At 42.8% G+C, this 19,545-nt stretch overlaps 1 protein-coding gene across 4 annotated transcripts in view; it reads left to right on the forward strand.

Moving 5' to 3' along the window:
• The first annotated feature begins 989 nt into the window (after window positions 1–989).
• CRLF1 (cytokine receptor like factor 1) overlaps window positions 990–19,545 on the forward strand; it is a 35,701-nt gene continuing 17,145 nt past the window's right edge. For 3 of the 4 annotated variants that reach the window (XM_042442044.1, XM_042442042.1, XM_042442046.1), the window contains exon 1: window positions 990–1,313. In XM_042442044.1, coding sequence (XP_042297978.1) covers window positions 1,259–1,313 — 55 coding nt within the window. In that variant the 5' untranslated portion in view covers window positions 990–1,258. Of the gene's footprint in view, window positions 1,314–2,457; window positions 2,484–19,545 lie in introns of those variants that run through there. The other variant, XM_042442045.1, reaches the window with a different exon arrangement.

The following is a 19,545-nucleotide window of genomic DNA, read 5'->3' on the forward strand; positions in this document are numbered from 1 at the left end:
GAGGAAAAGAGAGAGAGAGAGAAGCAAAGGATGGGATAAGGAAGAAAGAGAAGAAGAAGAAAAGAAAATGACCATTTAAGAAGGAGAAAGAAGAAGAGGCAAAGAGAGAGAGAAAGAGAGAGAATGGGATAAGGAAGAGAGAGAGGAAGAAAGGAAAAATAAAGGACTATTTAAGAAGGAGAGAAAGGAAGAGAGAGAAGAAGAAAGGAAAAGTAAAGGACCATTTAAGGAGGAAGAAGATGAAGAGGAAGAGAGAGAGAGAGAGACAAAAAGGAAGAGAGAAGAAGAAAGGAACAGTAAAGGATCATTTAAGAAGGAGAAAGAAAAAACAGAAGAAGAGAGAGAGAGAAAGGATGGGATAAGGAAGAGAGAAGGAGAAGAAAGGAAAAGTAAAGGAAAACTTAAAAAGGAGAAAGAAGACGAAGAGGAAGGAAGAGAGAGAGAGAGAAAGGATGGGATAAGGAAGAGAGAAGAAGAAGTAAAGGACCATTTAAGAAGGAGAAAGAAGAAGAGGAAGTCTCTAAAGAAGAAAGGAAGACATTGGGTGGGTGGAAGGAAAGAGAACTATATAAAGGACCATTGAAGAAAGAGAAGGAAGGAAGAGAGGATAAACCCACAAACAGAGGCACACACACACATAGAATACACAAAAGAGGCCAGAGCCAAGGAGTGGAGTAGGTATTTACTCCAGTGAGTCAGAAGTGATCTTTGCAGCCTGGGGATTGAGTAACAGGCAAAAGGAGGTCAGAAGAAGGAAGGGAAGAAAGAAAGAAAGAAAGAAAGAAAGGGTAGAAGGAGGGGTGGGGTGGGGGGAGAGCTGCCAAAATTGGTGTGTGTGTCTGTGTGGTTTCCAGCCAGGGCTTGTTAATTCCAACTTCATTTCTCCCTGTTGTAAAAGAGGGGGGCAGAGTAGGGGCGGAGAAGGGCGGGGAGTAAAGGCAGATTAAGGGACTTGTCAAGTCTGAGCTGCTCAGACTTGCTTAGGAAATCCCTTGGTTGTCTCTTCCTATTTGGCTAAAGGAGGAGTGCAGAGCAGTGGGAAGGAGGCATAGGGTTGGGGATAGACAGAAGGGGGGATCAAGAAAGGGATCTGTCAATGATCCCCTGTTGGGATCAACCTGGGAGGAAGGATCTTTGGGGCCGGGGTTAACCTTGGGGTCACAAGGGGTCCTTGGAAGAAGAGAAAGTGACCTGTATTGAAAGATAATCCTCTATTTCGGTATTAGATCAGACCCACTTTGGCCCCTTCTTCCTCACTATGATGAAGTTACTGCTTCTCTGGCTCTGTCTTTTCCAGGCGGACTTTCTGATGTGTAAGTAGAATTTTTCCATTTCCATTTTATATCTCCAAGTTCCTATGAATTAAACAAAAAGTATAAAATTAGTGGAGAAAGGTGGCAGGCAGATGTTGCCTACATTATATATATATATATAGTGGGATAGGAAGAAATAGCAGACGGAGGGGAGTTTTTATTAGGTGGGAGCTTCACGGGTGCCAAGAAAAGATCCAATTCTGTTGAAATTCCTTTTCTTGCTTTTTTTTTTTGTCCTTTCTCGTTCCTTTCGCTTAAAATTTGGCGGAGGCGCTTGGTTGGTTTTTGGAACTGGGAAAGAACTGGAAAGAGCAACGTAACCCTGGCATATGGAACAGATGATGATGATGATCATGGGATAAAAAAGTCTTTCTTGAATGACCACGATGACTGAATGGAAGCATTTCTCCATAGAAAGCCTGAAGCATCATAAAAACCATCCCAGGAATAGAGAGAAAGTTGGAGGGCGGCGGAGGACGGCCCTGTGTTTGGTCTCTTTCAAACACACACATTGCAATTCTTAAAACTAGAGACCCCAATATATCCTCCAGCTTTAAAACTAGGGGTTTGGGGTGATGGAGTCAAATGAAATTCAGGCCGAGTTTCTCTGTCCCTTTGCACTTTATATTTGATTTTTTCCTCCCCACCCTCCTTGCATAAAAATGGAATAAAAATTGACATTTGTTGCTTCCGCGGGCAAAGTTTCAACCCATTAAGTTCAATCCCAAGACTGGCTGGGGTCCAGTGCTTTTGGACTTGGCATCCAAATTCCTCCACCCATTTCAAGAAAGAAAGAAAGAAAGAAAGAAAGAAAATCTAATTATGGCAAGGGTTGGAAAAAGCAGGCAGCAGAATTTTGCATTTTGTACCCCCGTCTTTAAGAAATGTGCAGATCATCTGAACAAAAAGAGGGGGTTGTTTGAGAGTGTTTCTTTTCAGTCATTTGGGGAAAGGATGAAAGCAGACAATCCCAAAACGTTACACAGCGAGACAGATGTGTGTGCGATCCTGAAGGGGAAACTCAAGGAACAAAATAGAGTGGAGCCTTGTTATCCGCTGGGGTTTGGTTCCAAGATCCCTCCGTGGATCACAAAATCCGTGGATGCTCAATTCTCATTAAATATAATGGCAGAGCAAAATGGTGTCCCTTATGAAAAATGGAAAATCAAGGTTTGATATTTGAAATTTATACTTTTTTTGGAACATTTTCAAACCGTGGAGGCGTGAATCCGTGTGTAAAAAATCTGTGTATAAAAAGGGCCGACTGTAGGAGTCCTGAAAGCAATGAAACCCCAGCTGTCCCCCATCAATAGGATATGAAAAAGATGGCACTAACTCCTAAACAAATATGTGTTTTATTTACTGAACAAAGGCATTCACCCTCCTGTACAAATTGTAGATCCGTACCAGTTTTCCTTCTGTGGTTCCTTTTTGAGGGGAGAGGCTGGAACGTCCCAAATACTAAATGCTGTCCCATTGCATTACAACCCAGAAATGTTTAAATCCACCGAGAGATCTCAAGTGTATCTCAGTGGCTGGCTTCTGAGTGGTTTTGTTCCAATCCGAACTGATCTGCCCCAGTTTAACCCAATCCATCCTTTTTCCAAATTATAACAGACCCAGGGCTTCCACCAACACAACCCTTTGCAAAATGGATGCCACAAAACTGCCCTTTCTGTGTGTATATGAGAGGGAGACTATATGTTAAAATGCAGTATTTTGTTCCCCATATACTGGAGGAATCTTGTAGTGACACATGCAGAGGTACACCCATTTATAATCTGAATTGTTACGTGTGTGTGTGTGTGTATACATATACATATACATACACACACACCTTTCTTGGGACAGTCACCAGAAATATAACAATTCAGATTATACAGTAAATTATAGATAGATAGGAAAACAGCACCATCCCCAAATGAATAGACTAGAATCTTTATTATGGTCCTAGACCAGTGCAGATAAAAAGGAATAAAAGAAGGTAGAAATACAGCTTAAAAACAGTATGTAAAGTATTCCGCAACGAATTTCTAGCCACTTACAAATAATTTCCATGTAAGATTGGGAAATTCGCCAAAGCCATTCACCAAAGAAAGAGATGGCGGATCGATTTTTCTATGTGAACCGAGGCACTGCCTGAAAATTGTAATGGTCACCTATAACAGAACGGCATATTAAATCTCTTTCTGCAACAATTTACCTTTTAAATATGATTCTATGATTCTATAAATAGGTTGACGGATTTCCTTGTGCTATTTAAATCTGGGAAAAAAAATGCCTTTTCCCCTCCCAAAACCAGTACTTCTATTCATTGTATGTTTTTTCTGGGGTGTGTTAAAGTAATCCTTGTAGTCCCAGATGGTCGAAGGAGAGAAAAATTGCCCCCCGGATGCCCTGAAGCTGCCCATTTTCATCTTGAAGTGCAGGTTTTAAAGGAAAATAGAGTAATTATCCTCATAGATCTTCGGAGACAAAAAAAGGAGAGTTAAAAAAAAGCAGATGTAGCATTTGTGATTTAAAAAGTAAAAAAAAAGAAAGTTTAAATCTTGTATATATATCTTTGTATAGAAGAGAATCCACACTGCGTTCCTTTGGATGTACAGTTGCAAAGAATTTTGCTCTTTGAGGGCAATCTTAAGTGGCTTTAAAAATAACAGATCAATAATCGGACTTGGAGATCCTTCCTTTGGATTGAAATGAAATTCTTTATTATGGTCAAAGACCAGCATCAATATAAAATATAACATAGAAAATAATACACATAAAAAGATTGCTTCCTTTGGATTGGATTGGATAGCCCTTGGGGTCCCTTCCAGCCCACCAATGCTATGATTCTAATATGTAGGTATGTATGTATGAAAAGAAAGCAGAGGATTCGCACCCCATCCTTCTCGATAAAAGGCAATACAGATGATCTCCTTGGAGGGCAATAGATAACTTACTCCATTAGGCTTAACAGATAAAAGACAAGAGGGAATCCTAGATAATCTACCCCAAATCCTTGCAGATAGAATATACCAGAGAATCCAACCGTTCTTGCCCATAAAAGAGTGCCATCATTTCAAACTGCACATCCTTCATGAATTACAATAGACACTGCGATCCCCTTTCATCACAAAAGAATTAATTGATTTCATCTTGTAGCCAGCTTTGCTGCAAAGGTTAAAAAATCAGGTTTGTTCATATGGTGTTATCAAAGTGCACTGTGTTTTACAGCTGTGAAGTCTCTGCCCCCGAAGAGGTTGCAGTCTATGACTGTGGGGACTGGACTCGGGACTGTGCCCAAAACTGTGTCCAGTTCTGGGCACCGCAATTCAAAAAGGATGTTGAAAAATTGGAGTGTGTCCGAAGGAGGGCCACCAAAATGGTGAAGGGCCTGGAAACCATGCCTTATGAGGAAAGGCTTAGGGAGCTGGGGTTGTTTAGCTTGGAGAAGAGAATGTTAAGAGGTGATATGATAGCCCTGTTTAAATATTTGAAGGGGGGTCACATTGAGAATGGAGCAAGTTTGTTTTCTGCTGCTCCAGAGAACAGGACCTGGAGCAATGGATTTAATCTACAGGAAAAGAGATTCCAGCTCAACATTAGGATGGATAGCCTGATAGTAAGGGCTATTTGACAGTCAGAGAGTGATGGAGTTACCTCCTTTGGAGGTCTTTAAACAGAGGCTGGATGGCCATCTGTCAGAATGCTTTGATTGGGATTTCCTGCATGGCAGAATGGGGTTGGACTGGATGGCCCTTGGGGTCTCTTCCAACTCTACGATTCTATGACTGGTCAAGCAGCAGGTTGAACTGATTATTGATTACTGATTGATTGGATTGTTCCTGCCATGGGAAAGGAGAGAGATAATGCTTGGCTTTTCTGCCTCAGGTCTCAAAATATCTCTAGGGCACAATAAACTCTGGCTGGGGGGCAACATTTGTGACAGCAAAGCGTCTTGAAGCGGCACTGCAGAGAACACAGACTTTCTTGTGGCTGGGAGTAAAGTGTGTGTATGTGTGTGCATGCCTTCAAGTCACCTGTTGACTTATGGCAACCCCGTGAATTTCGTAGTCACATCTAGTGTAAGCGCACTGAATCAATGAGTTGACCTCCATGTTGATTTGCCACTCAACAGTGGTGCAATGCATCTCCGGCACATGAGGCCAAGCAACATCAGAGTGTGGCCAAGAAGGCAAAAGTTATGAACTAAGAAGATGCTAGGAGAGACTAAAGGAGTTTACCTTTGTCCTGAGCCTTCTGAGAAGGGCAAGATTCCTCCTTCACTCCCCCATTAAACAAACTCCATTTGCATTTTGAACACAGTTTGCAGCAATTGAAGTAATCTGAGCGCCAAAGGGGAAGTTGGGACGAGGAGCATGGAGAAACTGGGACATTTTAAAAGCAGCTGAAGAAGCAGGATGGCAGAGGATTAACCAGGACAGCCCCTGCTAAACTTTTGGGGCTACTCAAAAGTCTCCATGCTTTGTTCTTCCCTTCCTAACATTCTCAAATAATGTTAGAACATGGAGCAAAGAATCAATTCTTTGTATTTCTTCTTCTTCTGAGCTTAGGCCTTTGCCAGGTACTCTTCCACCTCAACATTTTTTTTTTTAAATGTGGGAAATAGTTTTGGTTGAAATAGACAAATAGTTGTCGTTTTTAGCCAGGTCACACGCTTGCATAATTTTTTATCAGACGTCTTGAAAATTTATTTCCTCATTCACCTCAGGTCGAGTTTTGTCTGATTGCGGAAGTGAAGGGCGAACATCTTGAGCTGAAAGTGGACATGCGCCGGCGTGCATTTCTGAACAAGTGAATTTTCCACTCTCCTCCTCCACCCTTCTTTCCTTCAAAGTGTTGTAAACACAAAATAAGGCTTCGTTCCTGGAGCGCACTTTGGCCATTCCCTGAAGATGTGAGATGATGGTTGCGAGAGAAAAGCATCGCACACATTCACACACACACACAGAGCTGTTCCACTCCTGGAACAGGAAGTTTACACTTCCTCTTCAGGGTGAGAAATTTGTTCAAGGAGGCGATGTTTTTAGAGAGCGCATGATGCACAGACCGGGCCAAGAACAACTTCGGTAACCATTGGGAGGGCTGCAGACACCCCTAGGCGGAACATTGTGTTCCTGGGAACACTGTTTCCCTTCACACTTCACTGCAGCAATGTGGCGAGAAACCTGATAATGCCCAGAGAGGGTAGGGCCCAGGGCACACTACATCCATGAGGTGCCAAGGGCCACTCTGAGAAATCTTTCCACTGAATTAAACACTTATAGATTCTTCATAAGAGGTGATATGAAAGCCCTGTTTAAGTACAGTATTGGAAGGGATGTTCTATTGAGGATGGAGCAAGCTTGTTTTCTGCTACTTCAGGGAATAGGACCTGGAACATTGGATCCAAAGTAGAGGAATAGTGATTCGACCTAAACATTAGGAGGAACTTCTTGACATTAAGGGTTGTTCAACAGTGGAACGCACTACCTTGGAGGTCTTTAAACAGAGACGGGATGGCCACCTTTTGGGGTTTCTTTGAATGTGATTTCCTGCATGGCAGAATGGGGTTGGACTGGATGGCCTTTGTGGTCTCTTCCAACTCTACGATTCTATGAGTAAGAGCTTTTCGACAGTGGAAGACACTCTCTCAGAGAGTGCTGGAGTCTCCTTCTTTGGCGATTTTTAGACAGAGGCTGGATGGCCATTGATGCTTTGATTGAGAGTTCCTGCATGGCAGAATGGGGTTGGACTGGATGGCCCTTGCGGTCTCTTCCAACTCTATGATTCTATGATTTCTACATGATTTTCAGTTTTTGTTGTTTCTTTCCTTTTAGCAATATCAGCGTCTCCCCCAACACCAGTTCCCAAGACTGTTAAGTTTATTCTAACTTAAATAAAACAGACATTTATGTCTAGCAGAAAGTAATCTTGTTGTAGGACTGGACTGACTAAATATGGCATATGCTGGTGACATTTTAACATATAAATACCAACCTGCCAGTGGCAGTTTGGGTTTGGGAATTTTTTCCTCTTGGAAAATACAAGCCAGGCTGATTTAGCAAGGGAGTTGCCCATGTTAGTTAATTGGGGTCTTTTGACCTCAGTAAGTCTCCCCAGTGAAACCCAGGTGTTTGGCGGTCAAATCTGAAATTTCGTCAGAACCCGGTTTAATGATGGCTTGGAACTAAGGACAGGCGGGAGAAAATGTTCCTTGTTGTACCAGCCACTGAAAAACTGTTGTAGCTACAACAGTGTTTTTTGTTTCTGTCAGGCTAGCCAAAGACAACGCAACAAGAGTGGCCTTTTTAAAGCAGCCACCTTGAAAGAGGTATTCCGACACACCATGGGAGGAAGATGTGCATCTCATTTGAAGTTACCCGTCACAATCACACATGTGGATGATCTCCCCTCCATGCACACACCATAAGAATATTTCCCTTACATTTTAAAATGATTGCTTCCTTCCTTAATTTGTTAAGGTTTTTCATTGGTGCTGAAGAAATTATCTTCTGAAGAATTGATGTAGATTCCTCGAATTTGCCAACAATATTTGGAATCTCCTAGCATTGGTCCAAGCAGGAATATGTCCAAAGGAGGGCGACCAAAATGGTGAAGAGTCTGGGAACTATGACTTATGAGGAGCGACTTATGGAGTTGGGTATGTTTAGCCTGGAACAGAGACAGGAGATGATATGATAGCCCTGTTTGAGTATTTGAAGGGATGTCATATTGAGGATGGAGCAAGCTTGTTTTCTGCTGCTCCAGAGAATAGGACCTGGAGCAATGGATGCAAGTTACAGGAAATGAGATTCCACTTCAACATTAGGAGGAACTTCTTGACAGTAAGATCTGTTCGAAAGTGGAAGACACTCCTTCCTCAGAGTGAAGTGGAGTCTCCTTCCTTGGAGGTCTTTAAGCAGAGGCTGGATGGCCATCTGTCAATGAGGATGCTTTGATTTAGATTTCCTGCATGGCAGAATGGGGTTGGACTGGATCAGGGCCCTTGGGGTCTCTTCCAACTCTGTGATTCTATGATATTTTGTCACCTTAAGTGAAGAACAAGTTGGTGCTCCTTTTCCCTTCCAGATATAAAGGCCAATTGGTCCAGCAGTCAAATCCTTCTTCAATAATGGCAATGAAAGGGTGCCCTGATGTATCTTTGGGCAGGACATGGATGGCGCACAGCTCTCTCTTCCAACACCTTTCTGCCAACTCTCATAATCCGCTACCTGAGTAGCATTGCCAGCACTCAGAGTCCGGCCTCGAGTCTCCAGTTTTTAGGGGTTATGCCCTGGCAGGACAAGAGGATGCAGTTGGTCTGGTTTTGTTGAGCTTAGCTCTGAGCCAGAGGAAATTGCTGTGTACAGCTTTTCACCTCACCTGTGAGAACACCAGCTTGCTACAGTTTGCAAGACTTCATTATTTTGTTGATGCAACTTGCAGACACTCTCCCAGGGATCTTTGTATTTACTTGACTAGCCCACCCTCCCCTCTTCTCTGCATCCACCTTCTGAATAAAAGCAAGGTGGCTAAATTAAATACTATATATACTCATGTATAAGTCAGAAATTTTAATCTTATCCATGGGTCAGTGTAGCTACTGCACTTTAACTCTTGTAAAAAAGAAAAGGGAATCATGCGTTGGTGAATGGCAAGAGCATAATCTGTCATGGAAGCACTGACCCCCCCTTTATTTTCTCATCCATCCAGCCTTTAGCTCAGTTATGCCTGCTGAAATTTTGTCAATTTTTTCTCATTGTTTTCTTTTGGTTCGTCCTTTAGATCCTTTGTTACATTCTTCTAAATTTTGCCCTCGACTTATCCACAGGTCACATCAAAATCCATAATTTTGGCCCCCATACCTACCATCGACTTGTACGTGAAGGCGACTTACAGTCAAGTATATATGGTAATCCTTATCCCATCTCCTAAAGTAAGTGGGAAGGTATCATAGGCCCAGTTCAGATGGACGCGAAAGGACACCCTTGTCACATCCGAGGGGCAGCGCTTCTAGACGCCCTTCACCCCTTGCATGTGATGAAGGCGTCAAAATGGCGGCGCCCTGTACAGATGGGTGCCGCCATTGTTACGTGCTGGACACATAGCGTCTGCATGTTGCGGCGCCATTATGATGTTGCCAGTGCGCCATTGGTGCACTGCGATGTCATAATGGCATCGCAAGAAGAACCTGCTTTTCGCAGCTTCCTTTTGGTCCGTGGGGAAGTCCTGCGGTCTGGAGGCTGTGGCTTTCCCGCGGACCAAAACTAGGCGCCGGGAAACCGTCCTTTTTGGACGGTCTGTCCCACACCATACCCTCCTTTCACCTTGATCTGGGAATAGCCATCTTTAGCTAAGATATTTCTCTTAGTATAGAAATGTCATGGGAGGGTGTCTGAATGGAGCAAATGTGTTTGGCATTTAATGCGTCACACTTAATGACATCACTAGGGATCACTGTCCCTAGTTCTCAGGTTTCTCAGGGCCTGGAATTGCCCTGAACTGGCAATTGTATGCCTGAAGTGACTTCCTCACACTGCTGAATAGTAGTGTTTATGTATCAAAAACGCCCATCTGAAATAATGGGATTAAAGGTGTGGAAACTCTCAATTAATTCTTTAAACCTCATCTCCTGATTCTTCCCAACTGAAATCAAATTATGGTGTTCCTGAAACATTCCTTTAAAAAGAATCATAGAGTTGCAAGAGACCACAAGGGCCATCCAGTCCAACCCACTGCCATGCAGGAACTCCCAGTCAAAGCATCCAGCTGAGGGACAATGAGAAAAGGAAGGAGGCTGGCCTCCTACACCTAGCAGACCTTTCCAACTCATATAAGCTGCAAGGCTACAGATTCTTCATTTGTAGCCTGTAAACCTTAGAGAACCAGATACTAATCTAACCCTAATCCTTACCCTGTCTGCAGAGTGAATAGAGTTTGGGATTACCTATAGTTCAAGGGTTCCAAATGTGGTTAGTTGCCGTTGTAGGTACACATGAACAACAGTAACTGCTTTAGTTTCCCATTTCTTAAAATGTACTATAAGTTACTTTTGATTTTTAAAACACATTATCTGAAGCCACATGAAGCCACTGACCTCTCGTCCAAAACGTCTCCTTCTAAAGGAGCGAAGTTGTTCTCAGTTATGTTACAGTCATAATATAAATTACTTCTCCCTTAGTTATCACAAAAAAGAGGGATTCATTGCAGGTTATTCACTATTTGTAACACATTCTTTCCAGACTGACCGAAGAACAGATCATTCACTCTGATTCATTCTGTCTGCCATCTCTGCACAGGGCTTAATTCCACAAATGTTACATCCATCCTTAAATAAAGGCTCAGTAAACTGAATAAACATTTAAAAAATGCAAACAACCAGTCGATATGAATTGAAGCCAATTGCAATCTTCATTTTTACCACACACTCATTCACTCGTCACATTTATGTTTTCCCCTTCCTTTCTTCCTCTTCCAAAACTTATATTTGTTGATATTAAACCAGGCTTTTCTTTTCTTAAAAGGCTACTCAAGTCTAATAATACCTGACCTAATAGGGGGATGTCCGTCATGTTTTATGGAACTGTAAATGTCTGGAGATTAGGGGACGTTACCATTTTAAATAAACATGGGGTTAAATCTGTATTTATTATGACTAGGGAACGCCACAGCCCACATGTCCACATGGCCGCTCTTTCTCAGATTCATTCATCTAAAAGATCTCTCCCTTTTTACATGCGCAATGTGCGAGGCAGCTTCTGAAATATGGAAATTTATGACAGCGATGACTGGGAGAAAGGAAAGGAAGGAAGAAGGAACAGAAAGAAGCGAGCTTGTAAAATCTGAATGTTTTGACTGCAGTTCTTGAGATAGTCACAGCTGAAATGGTTCGGTGTAGTGCTTGCAGAGTACTGGGTTAGGGAGATCCAATTCAATAAAACCTCACTGGATGACAGTGTGACAAAGCACTGTTAGAGTATTGGAGTGGGACGGGGACCCTTTTACACTACAGAATTATAGCACTATGCTTCCACTTCAAGTGCCATGGCTGTATGCTGTGGAATCGTGGGGCTTGTAATTTTGGGGAAACATTAGAGCTCCTTGGTTGGCATGTCTAAGGGCCCAAACATACAGGCCAAAATAAAGCTGCTTCAGGTCACTTTGGAGGTATGCTATTTAAATGATGCATGCGTCCTAAGAGGCCAGAAGCTGCGCCAAAGCTACGCTCCGGTGCTAAGGACCGGAGCGTAGCTTCAGACCTCTTAAGTTGTGTGTGTCATTTAAACAGCATACCTCCAAAGTGACCTGAAGCAGCTTTATTTTGGCCTGTCCAGTCGGACCCTTTATTCCCTAATCTGCAAAACCTAGGATTCTGTACGATGGAACCATAGCAGTTAGAGTAGAAACTAAGGACATTACCACACCGGGGTGCTTACCATTGCCTTCGTGCCATTTCTTTAACGTGACTAAAACAATAGCAGTAATTCTATGGCAACACTTATCTCTGCGTTACCTTTTAATAGCAAGATAGCTTTGTGACTAACGTTTTTGGTCTCAGTTTTCCACCCAACATACATTACCCACTTCTATCCCCCTTTTCCTCCTGTTTTGCACATGCATTTTTGAAAAAAATTCATCCGAAATATCGCAGTGATGAGATCAGACCGATAATCACGACATTCTTTGGACAATTCTTTTCTGATGATTCGGGATCCTAGAGTTCTGTGTTGTTTCATGTTTTACACTTTGTGGTTCTATAGATAGCAACATCCCCTTTTATCCAACATCAATGGATCCTCTAATAATCTTCTTCATTAAACCGGATGCTTCATGACATAACAGAAGCAGGGAGAATGGCGCATGGTGTGCCCACTCACTCAGCATTGACTTCACAATTTCCATACTAAATTGCGCAGTTGTGTGAAAGTAGCGATATTGGCGGTTGCTGGTTTTATTTTATTCATTTCAAAGATTCATATCCCACCTTTCTCCCACAATGGGATTCAAGGCGAGTTACGATAATTTTAAAAGATAGAAGTAAAAACGTTAATGATGAGAGTTTAAAAAAATAATTACATATTATTAATATTAAAACATAAATTGATGGGTTTCTCTTGTTAAAGCAAAGTTATGCGCTAATGCTAGGACAACTGGTCACCAACAGATGAGTGCCAATGTCGTGGGAAAGGGGAAAGAGTCACATATTGTACTTCCACTCCAGTTCCATCACTAGTGCTTTGTATGGTAATGTCCTTAGTGATGTGATTCTGTAGTTTATAAGGCCCTTGGGACATCCAGGTTCCAGTCTCTAGTGAGCCATAAAACTCACTGGATGACGGATTTCTGCCAGATACTCTTTTGGCCTGGCCAACTTTGGAGGGCTTCTTTGTGAGGATGAGGAAGAGAGGAAAAGAGGCCGGAAAGATATGCATGTTACAGTTGGCCCTCCACATTTGTGGCTTTGACTTTTGCGGCTTTGATCATTTGTGGTTTTGATGAATATGTTCTCTCTAGGAATCTCTAGGTCCTCCAGTGCAACACTGCTAGAAGTTGACCATAGAGATGTGCTAGAGAACCTACAAGTTCCTAGAGAAAACACTTCTCTAGGCATTTGTCGGTCCTCCAGCATGATTCTATGATCAATTTCTGGCAGATGTTGACCATAGGGTTGCATTGGGAAACCTGGGGATTCTTAGAGAGGTACAGTATTCTCTTAGTAAAAGAAATAGTGTTTTTTTTAACCCCCCTCCCCATTCATGGAGATCTTTCAACCCTAATGCCAGCGAATGTGGAGGGACCACATTGATCTTACCTTGATCCTACTTAGAGTTGACTCATTGTGAGATGGGACACAGGGTTGTTTCAAGCCATGCCTCTGAGGATGATGGAATTCGTGGTTTAGACTTAGAGCATTTTCCTCTCACTGCAAGCTTATTGGATATTTTTACATATCCCCAAATGTTTAGTACATTACCATCCAGTATTTCACCAATAAAGACTGAGATACATGTGACCAAGCAACAAAAGTGATCAAGATGCAAAAGTTATTAACAAGGAAAACCAGAAAATCTAACCGTAGGATTCAGACCTATGGTCAGTCTTTCCTTCCTTTCATTTGTTGAAGTCAAACCTATTTGTTTGTCTCTCTCTTTATCTGGCATTGCCTCCAAATTAATATTATTAGATTTATTGTAAGATTGGATTTATTGTTAGATTCTGAAGGGTCAAAAACCTCATCATTTTAGTGGCTGTTATTCGGCTTTCCTCCCAGCCTCTTCCTCACGTCTTTCCCTTCCTCCAGCTGTTTAAAACGCCAATAAGAGCAGAGCAATAAAACCCAGGCGTTCAAAAGAAAAGAATAAATGTTTCCGACACCTTGGAAATGTGGTTTCACTTTCCAGTATTACTTAACACCTGACCAGTAAATGGTGCTTTCTTTAAAAATAAAAAACACCTCCAAGAAATGAGAATGCAATAAAATCTCGCAGGTATACTGGGACGAAGGGAGGCATTCCACATCCTCGGCCATCTCTCCCTCTCCACTTTTCCACTGCAATGGGGTGAAGGGAATCACACCTTTCCCTTTTAAAACATGTGTTTGGGGCTGGGAAGAAGGGGAGAAGGAAAGAGAAAAAGACAAATGGAAACTCTTGCTGAAAATACAACCAGTTTCTTCCTAAGTGACAAGCGCAGGAACTTGTTTTTTGCCAGAGCTTAAGAAGTTGTGAAGTCAAAGGCTTTCATGGCGGGCATCCATAGTTTTTTGTGGGTTTTTCGGGCTCTGTGGCCATGTTCTAGAAGAGTTTATTCCTAACGTTTTGCCAACATCTGTGGCTGGCACAGAAGAGAATGCTGGCATGGATATATATATATATATATATACACACACACACACACAGGGCTCCTTTCCAGGCAAGCAGATGTGGTGGGTGACACTGGCGGAAGTCTTACAGACATCATAGTGGTGACACCAAAGCTGTTGCATGTTAGTACAGTGGGCCCTTGTTGTCCGCTGGGGTTTGGTTCCAGCATCTCCCATGGATAACAAAATCCGTGGATGCTCAAGTCCCATTATATATAATGGCAGAGCAAAATGGTGTCCCTTATATAAAATGGAAAATCAAGGTTTGATATTTGGAATTTATACTTTTAAAAAAACATTTTCAAGCCATGGATGCTTGAATCTGTGGATTAAAAAAATCTGTGAATAAGGAGGGCTGACTGTACTGTGCAGAAGGAGACAAAGGTGAACCCACCATGCAACAACTGGACATGAAAGTTAGAATTGTACAAGCCATTGTATTCCCCAACACCATGTACATATGTGAGAGATGGACAGTAAAGACAACAGAGAGAAGGAAAATCAACTCATTTGAGATGTGGTGCTGGAAAATAGTGCTGAGGATCCCATGGACAGCTAAAAGGACAAACAAATGGGTGGGTCCTAGAACAGACAAAGCCTGATCTCTCCCCGGAAACGAGGATGACTAAATTGAGGCTGTTGTATTTGGACACACCATGAGAAAGAAAGACTCATTAGAAAAGGTAGATGCTAGGAAAAGTGGAAGGTAGCAGAAAGAGAAGAAGACTAGACTCAGTCAGAACTTGAGTAGAGAGGCAGAGGATAGGAGGTCTTGGAGATGTCTCATCTACAGAGTCACCATGACTTAAGGACAACTTGAGGGTAGCTAACAACAACAACAACAAATATAGGAAAAGTGGATTCACCGCAGTTTAAAAAGGATATTGAGAAACTGGAGTGTGTCCAAAAGAGGACACATAAAATGGTGAAGGGTCTGGAAACCATATCCTATAGGGAGCTGGGGATGTTTAGCCTGGAGAAGAGAAGGTTAAAAGGTGACATAATAGCCCTATTTAAATACATGAACAGATGCCATATTGAGGAGGGAGCAAGCTTGTTTTCTGCTGCTCCAGAGAACAGGACCCAGAACAATGGATGCAAGCTCCAGGAAAAGAGATTCCAGCTCAACATTCGGAGGAACCTCCTGAGAGTAAGGGCTGTTCGACAGAGGAAGACACTCCTTCCTCGGAGATTGTGGTGGAGTCTCCTTCTTTGGAGGTGTTTAAACAGAGGCTGGAAGGCCATCTGTCGGAGATGCTTGGATTGTGAGTTCCTTCATGGCAGAACGGGGTTGGACTGGATGGCCCTTGCAGTTTTTTCAAACTCTATGATTCTAATTCTATGGTCCTTAATTCAGGGGACCCAGTTGTAGAACAGACATAACTGTGACCCTTTGCCAGCGTAATAATTGTTGGGTTGGCTGGTTTGCACTGTTGCAATTTTAAAGTTTGACTGTAGTTCTCCTATCTGTTGTGATAGCTTTGATACATCATACCCGAAGTTCAAAAGCATGTAAAAGTGCAAGTAGATAAATAGTACAATTTTGGTGGGAAGGTAACAGCGTTCAATGCAGTCATGCTGGCCACGTCTACGGATAACGCTGGCTCATCGGCTTAGAAACAGAGATGAGCACCGCTCCCTATAGTCGGACATGACTTGACAGCCCTGTCAAAGGGAAAACCTTTACCTTTAGTTTGCAGTATGGAATTACCCCCATTGCCTTTCAGCATGAAAAATAGTTTTTTAAATACAAAGGTCAGATATTCTGCACCAAGAAACTCCATTCCATATTTGCAATAGATGACTGCAAATGCAAGGCAGAAATAACACACGGTGTGCCATTTTACTACCTCTCCCAGGGCGATATGCACTCATATGCTCTCTTTTTTAAAACATTAAATAAGTGTTTAGCAATTAACTAATGCAGAAGAGGAATGGGTGTTATTTATTTGCTGGCTGAAAAATGGGGATTGGGAAGAATAACACAACTTTTAATTGTCCTGATTTGGCAGGGGAACTACGCTTCCGTTTTGAAGTCAGTTTACAGCAAGGGCCACCAAAGCAATATGATGTTGTGTCTATCACCCTAAATAGTGATTGAGATGTATGTAGAGAGATCTTGTGGCACCTTTGACACTCGCCGAAAGAAAGAAATTGGCAGCATGAGCTTTCGTAGACTAAGGTCTTCCTCAGACTCAATTGGTGGAGTGATTGGGATGAAATGTTACAGCCCTTGGGAGCTCCAAAGGAGTAAAAGATGTGGTGTGGCACGGCCCTCCTCCGCACATCTGGATTTGTGGCAAAGTCAACTTTGCCAACACATCTACTCGGGAATTGTCATCACAGGACCTAATCGCATAACCCACAATGATAGAGGTATTTTCATTTGCTCATTCCCTTGCTCATCTTTCTTGGCTGTAAGAGCTGTTTGAGAGTGGAAAAGACTGCTATTGAGAGTGGTAGATGCTCCTTCTTTAGAGATCTTGAAATGGAGATTGGATGGATATCTTTCAGGAGTGCTTTAGTTTAGTGGTGTTTTGCAGCATGGCAGAAAGTTGGACTTTAGGATCTCTTCTAGGTTTATGATTTTACAATGCTAAAACAAACATTCTCAAAGCCTGGTGTAGACCAAACTGAAGACTGAGAAAGTTTTCCAACTTAAAAGACAAATCAAATTTTCAAGGGGAAGGTGGGAACTGAAAGAAACTAAAATGGTTAGGTTTTTGTGGGTTTTTCGGACTCTGTGGCCATATTCTAGAAGAGTTTATTCCTGATGCTTCACCAGCATCTGTGGCTGGTGCAGAGCATTCTCGAAGATGCCAAAGCCACAGATGCTGGTGAAGCATCAGGAATAAACTCTTCTAGAACATGGCCACAGCGTCCAAAAAAAACCCCAAAAACTATGATGCCGTCCATAAAGCCTTCAACTTCACATTAAAATGGGTAGATTGTCCACTCTTCGTCTCGCTCCCTGCAATGCAGTATGCTAATTTTATTTCAGTGTTTTGTTTGGTTTGTGTGGCGAATCTATCGAATCTGGAAAATAGAAACAAAAGAGGTTAAGAAAGCCAGCCGGCACCTACCCTGTCCCTCTTGACCAAACTGCCCGGTGTTGAATTAATCTTAGACCTCTGTCCTTGGATATCTCAGCGGGCCAAAGAATTACTTTAGTCTTTGGTTGGCCTTTGGCTGAGTGAGACCAGATGTCAAGATCTGGCTCTGTGTTCTTACCCATTGAAGGATCAGTTAGCTGCCAGCGGCGGAAAGTGGAGAGATTAATTTAAAAAGAAAAGAGGAGGCTAGAGGGCTTGGCAGAGGAGGAAAACCGAAAAGGACTGTCATTAAGGTGCTCCAATTAGGCATTTCCAAGGAAAGGAAAAAGAGGAATGGCTGTTTGGGAAGACGAGAGCAATCATGTTAATTGGTATTAAAAAGTGGACTGTGCAGATATAAGGTCAGGGAGTTTGTCACAAGGGAGGGATCCCTGCAAAAACAGGATTTAAAGTGGGGGGGGGAACCTCACAAAAGCGGATTTATTATTCAAACGATTAACCCGACAGAAAGTAGAAAAGACAAGCAACGCGCAATTGAATTCAGACGACGTCGCAGTTAAGTGTGCATTAACCCGACATAAACCTGGCTAGAAAGCAGACACAATGCCATTTTTGTTTTAATTCCGGGAAATCTTGGGAAGTAAAAAAAGATTGCGGTTTGTCGACTTCTACCGGTTTATTGCGTTAACCTGAGTGTCTGGAAACAATTGCATTTTGCATGTCTTGGTATTTTTGGGTTTATTAATCCCGTTTTAAATCCCGTTCTGCGCAGGAATGGCCTCCTGTGTGATAAAACTCCTAGGTCAGGAAAACGTGTGGCCTTGTGGGTCCCACATTTCTTGGCTCTTGATTTGCCTCCGTTCTCTCCACAGCTCCCCCTCCGCAATGTCAAAATTTGCCCCCAGACCACAAAGAAAACCCCCCAAGTGCACAAAAACACACAAAAATGCTCGTGCTCCCATCCCACAAACACCCAGAACCCAGTTTTGGTTCCAGATTTACCTCCATTTTTCTCTGCTCAGTCCCAAATAATCTCCGATAGTCTCATTTTTTCAGGCAGCTTTTAACATGACCCGGTTTCTCTCTCTCCTCCCCCCTACCGCCTTCCTCCCTTTCCATTGCGTGCAAACTGACTTCAGAATGGAAGCGTAGTTCGTACTCCATTCACTCAGCAGGGAGGCAGAGGAGAGGAGTGGTAGGGTCTTGCCGTTCCAGTAGGCTAAGTCAAAAGCAACCCACTGCAGGCCTTTTTCTCGTTTGTTCATTCTTCCTCATTGATAAAATCGTTTGTCATGTTGACCACATTCTGATGTTGCTTGGCCACAATATAGCCTAGTTTTCATCTGCGGAAAGCGGACAATGGTCCCGCAGCTGTCTGTGATCTATGATTCTCAACGATGGTGGGCTTCTCCATCTTTTATGCCAGTTGTTTCATTTCATAGATAGTCCTTAGCTTTGGATAGTGTTGCCATAATAGAAGCTGGACTCTGTCGCTTCAAATTTGGGGATGCCGACCCCTGCCCTCTGCTTGCCTCAAAGATTTATGGTTCCCTATAGTGACCCATTCCCCGTACAATGGCAGTAGGGTCACAAACCTGCCCATAGAGAAAGAATGTCTTACACTATGCCACCTTGTGGCACAAGATTGGATTATACCATCAAAACCCTCATGACAGTGGCTATGTGACTTCTTGCAGGTCCTCATGGGCTCATATTTGGGCTTTGAAGAGAAGAGGACCTTTTCTCAACAATGTTTTACTTATTACTCCTGGCACTACAACTTGGAACAGCTATTTTTGGACTGTAACTTCCAAGGCAGCCCAGCATTTTGACATGTGCTTGCCACAGGTCTAAACGTAAGAGTTCAGGGGCCGAAATCTCCTCTCCTTGCTTTCAGTCCCCCAGTTTCAGAATGTGCTTTTGGTGCTGGGGAGAACTTAGTTGGGGAGGGGCATCCACATTAGATGTGTAGAACCATAGAATTGACAATTAGGAGGGCAACGAGGGCCATCGTGTCCAGCCCCGTGCTACGCAGAAGTACAGAACTAAAGCACTTCCGACTGAGTCTCATCCAACTTTGTTTTAAGACCTTCACCACCCTTCAAGGCAGTCCATTCCAGTGACATAGAATCATAGAGTTGGAAGAGACCCAAGGGCCATCCAGTCCAATCCCATTCCTCCCATGCAGGAACTCTCAATCAAAAGCATCCTCATCGCAGATGGCATCCAGCCTCTGTTAAAGACCTCGAAAGAAGGAGACTCCACTACATTCCAGGAAGGAATGTGTTCCACTGTTGAACAGCCCTACAGTCAGGAAGATCTTATAATG

This window comes from Sceloporus undulatus, chromosome 10 (assembly GCF_019175285.1).
Source record: "Sceloporus undulatus isolate JIND9_A2432 ecotype Alabama chromosome 10, SceUnd_v1.1, whole genome shotgun sequence".
Lineage (NCBI taxonomy): Eukaryota > Metazoa > Chordata > Lepidosauria > Squamata > Phrynosomatidae > Sceloporus > Sceloporus undulatus.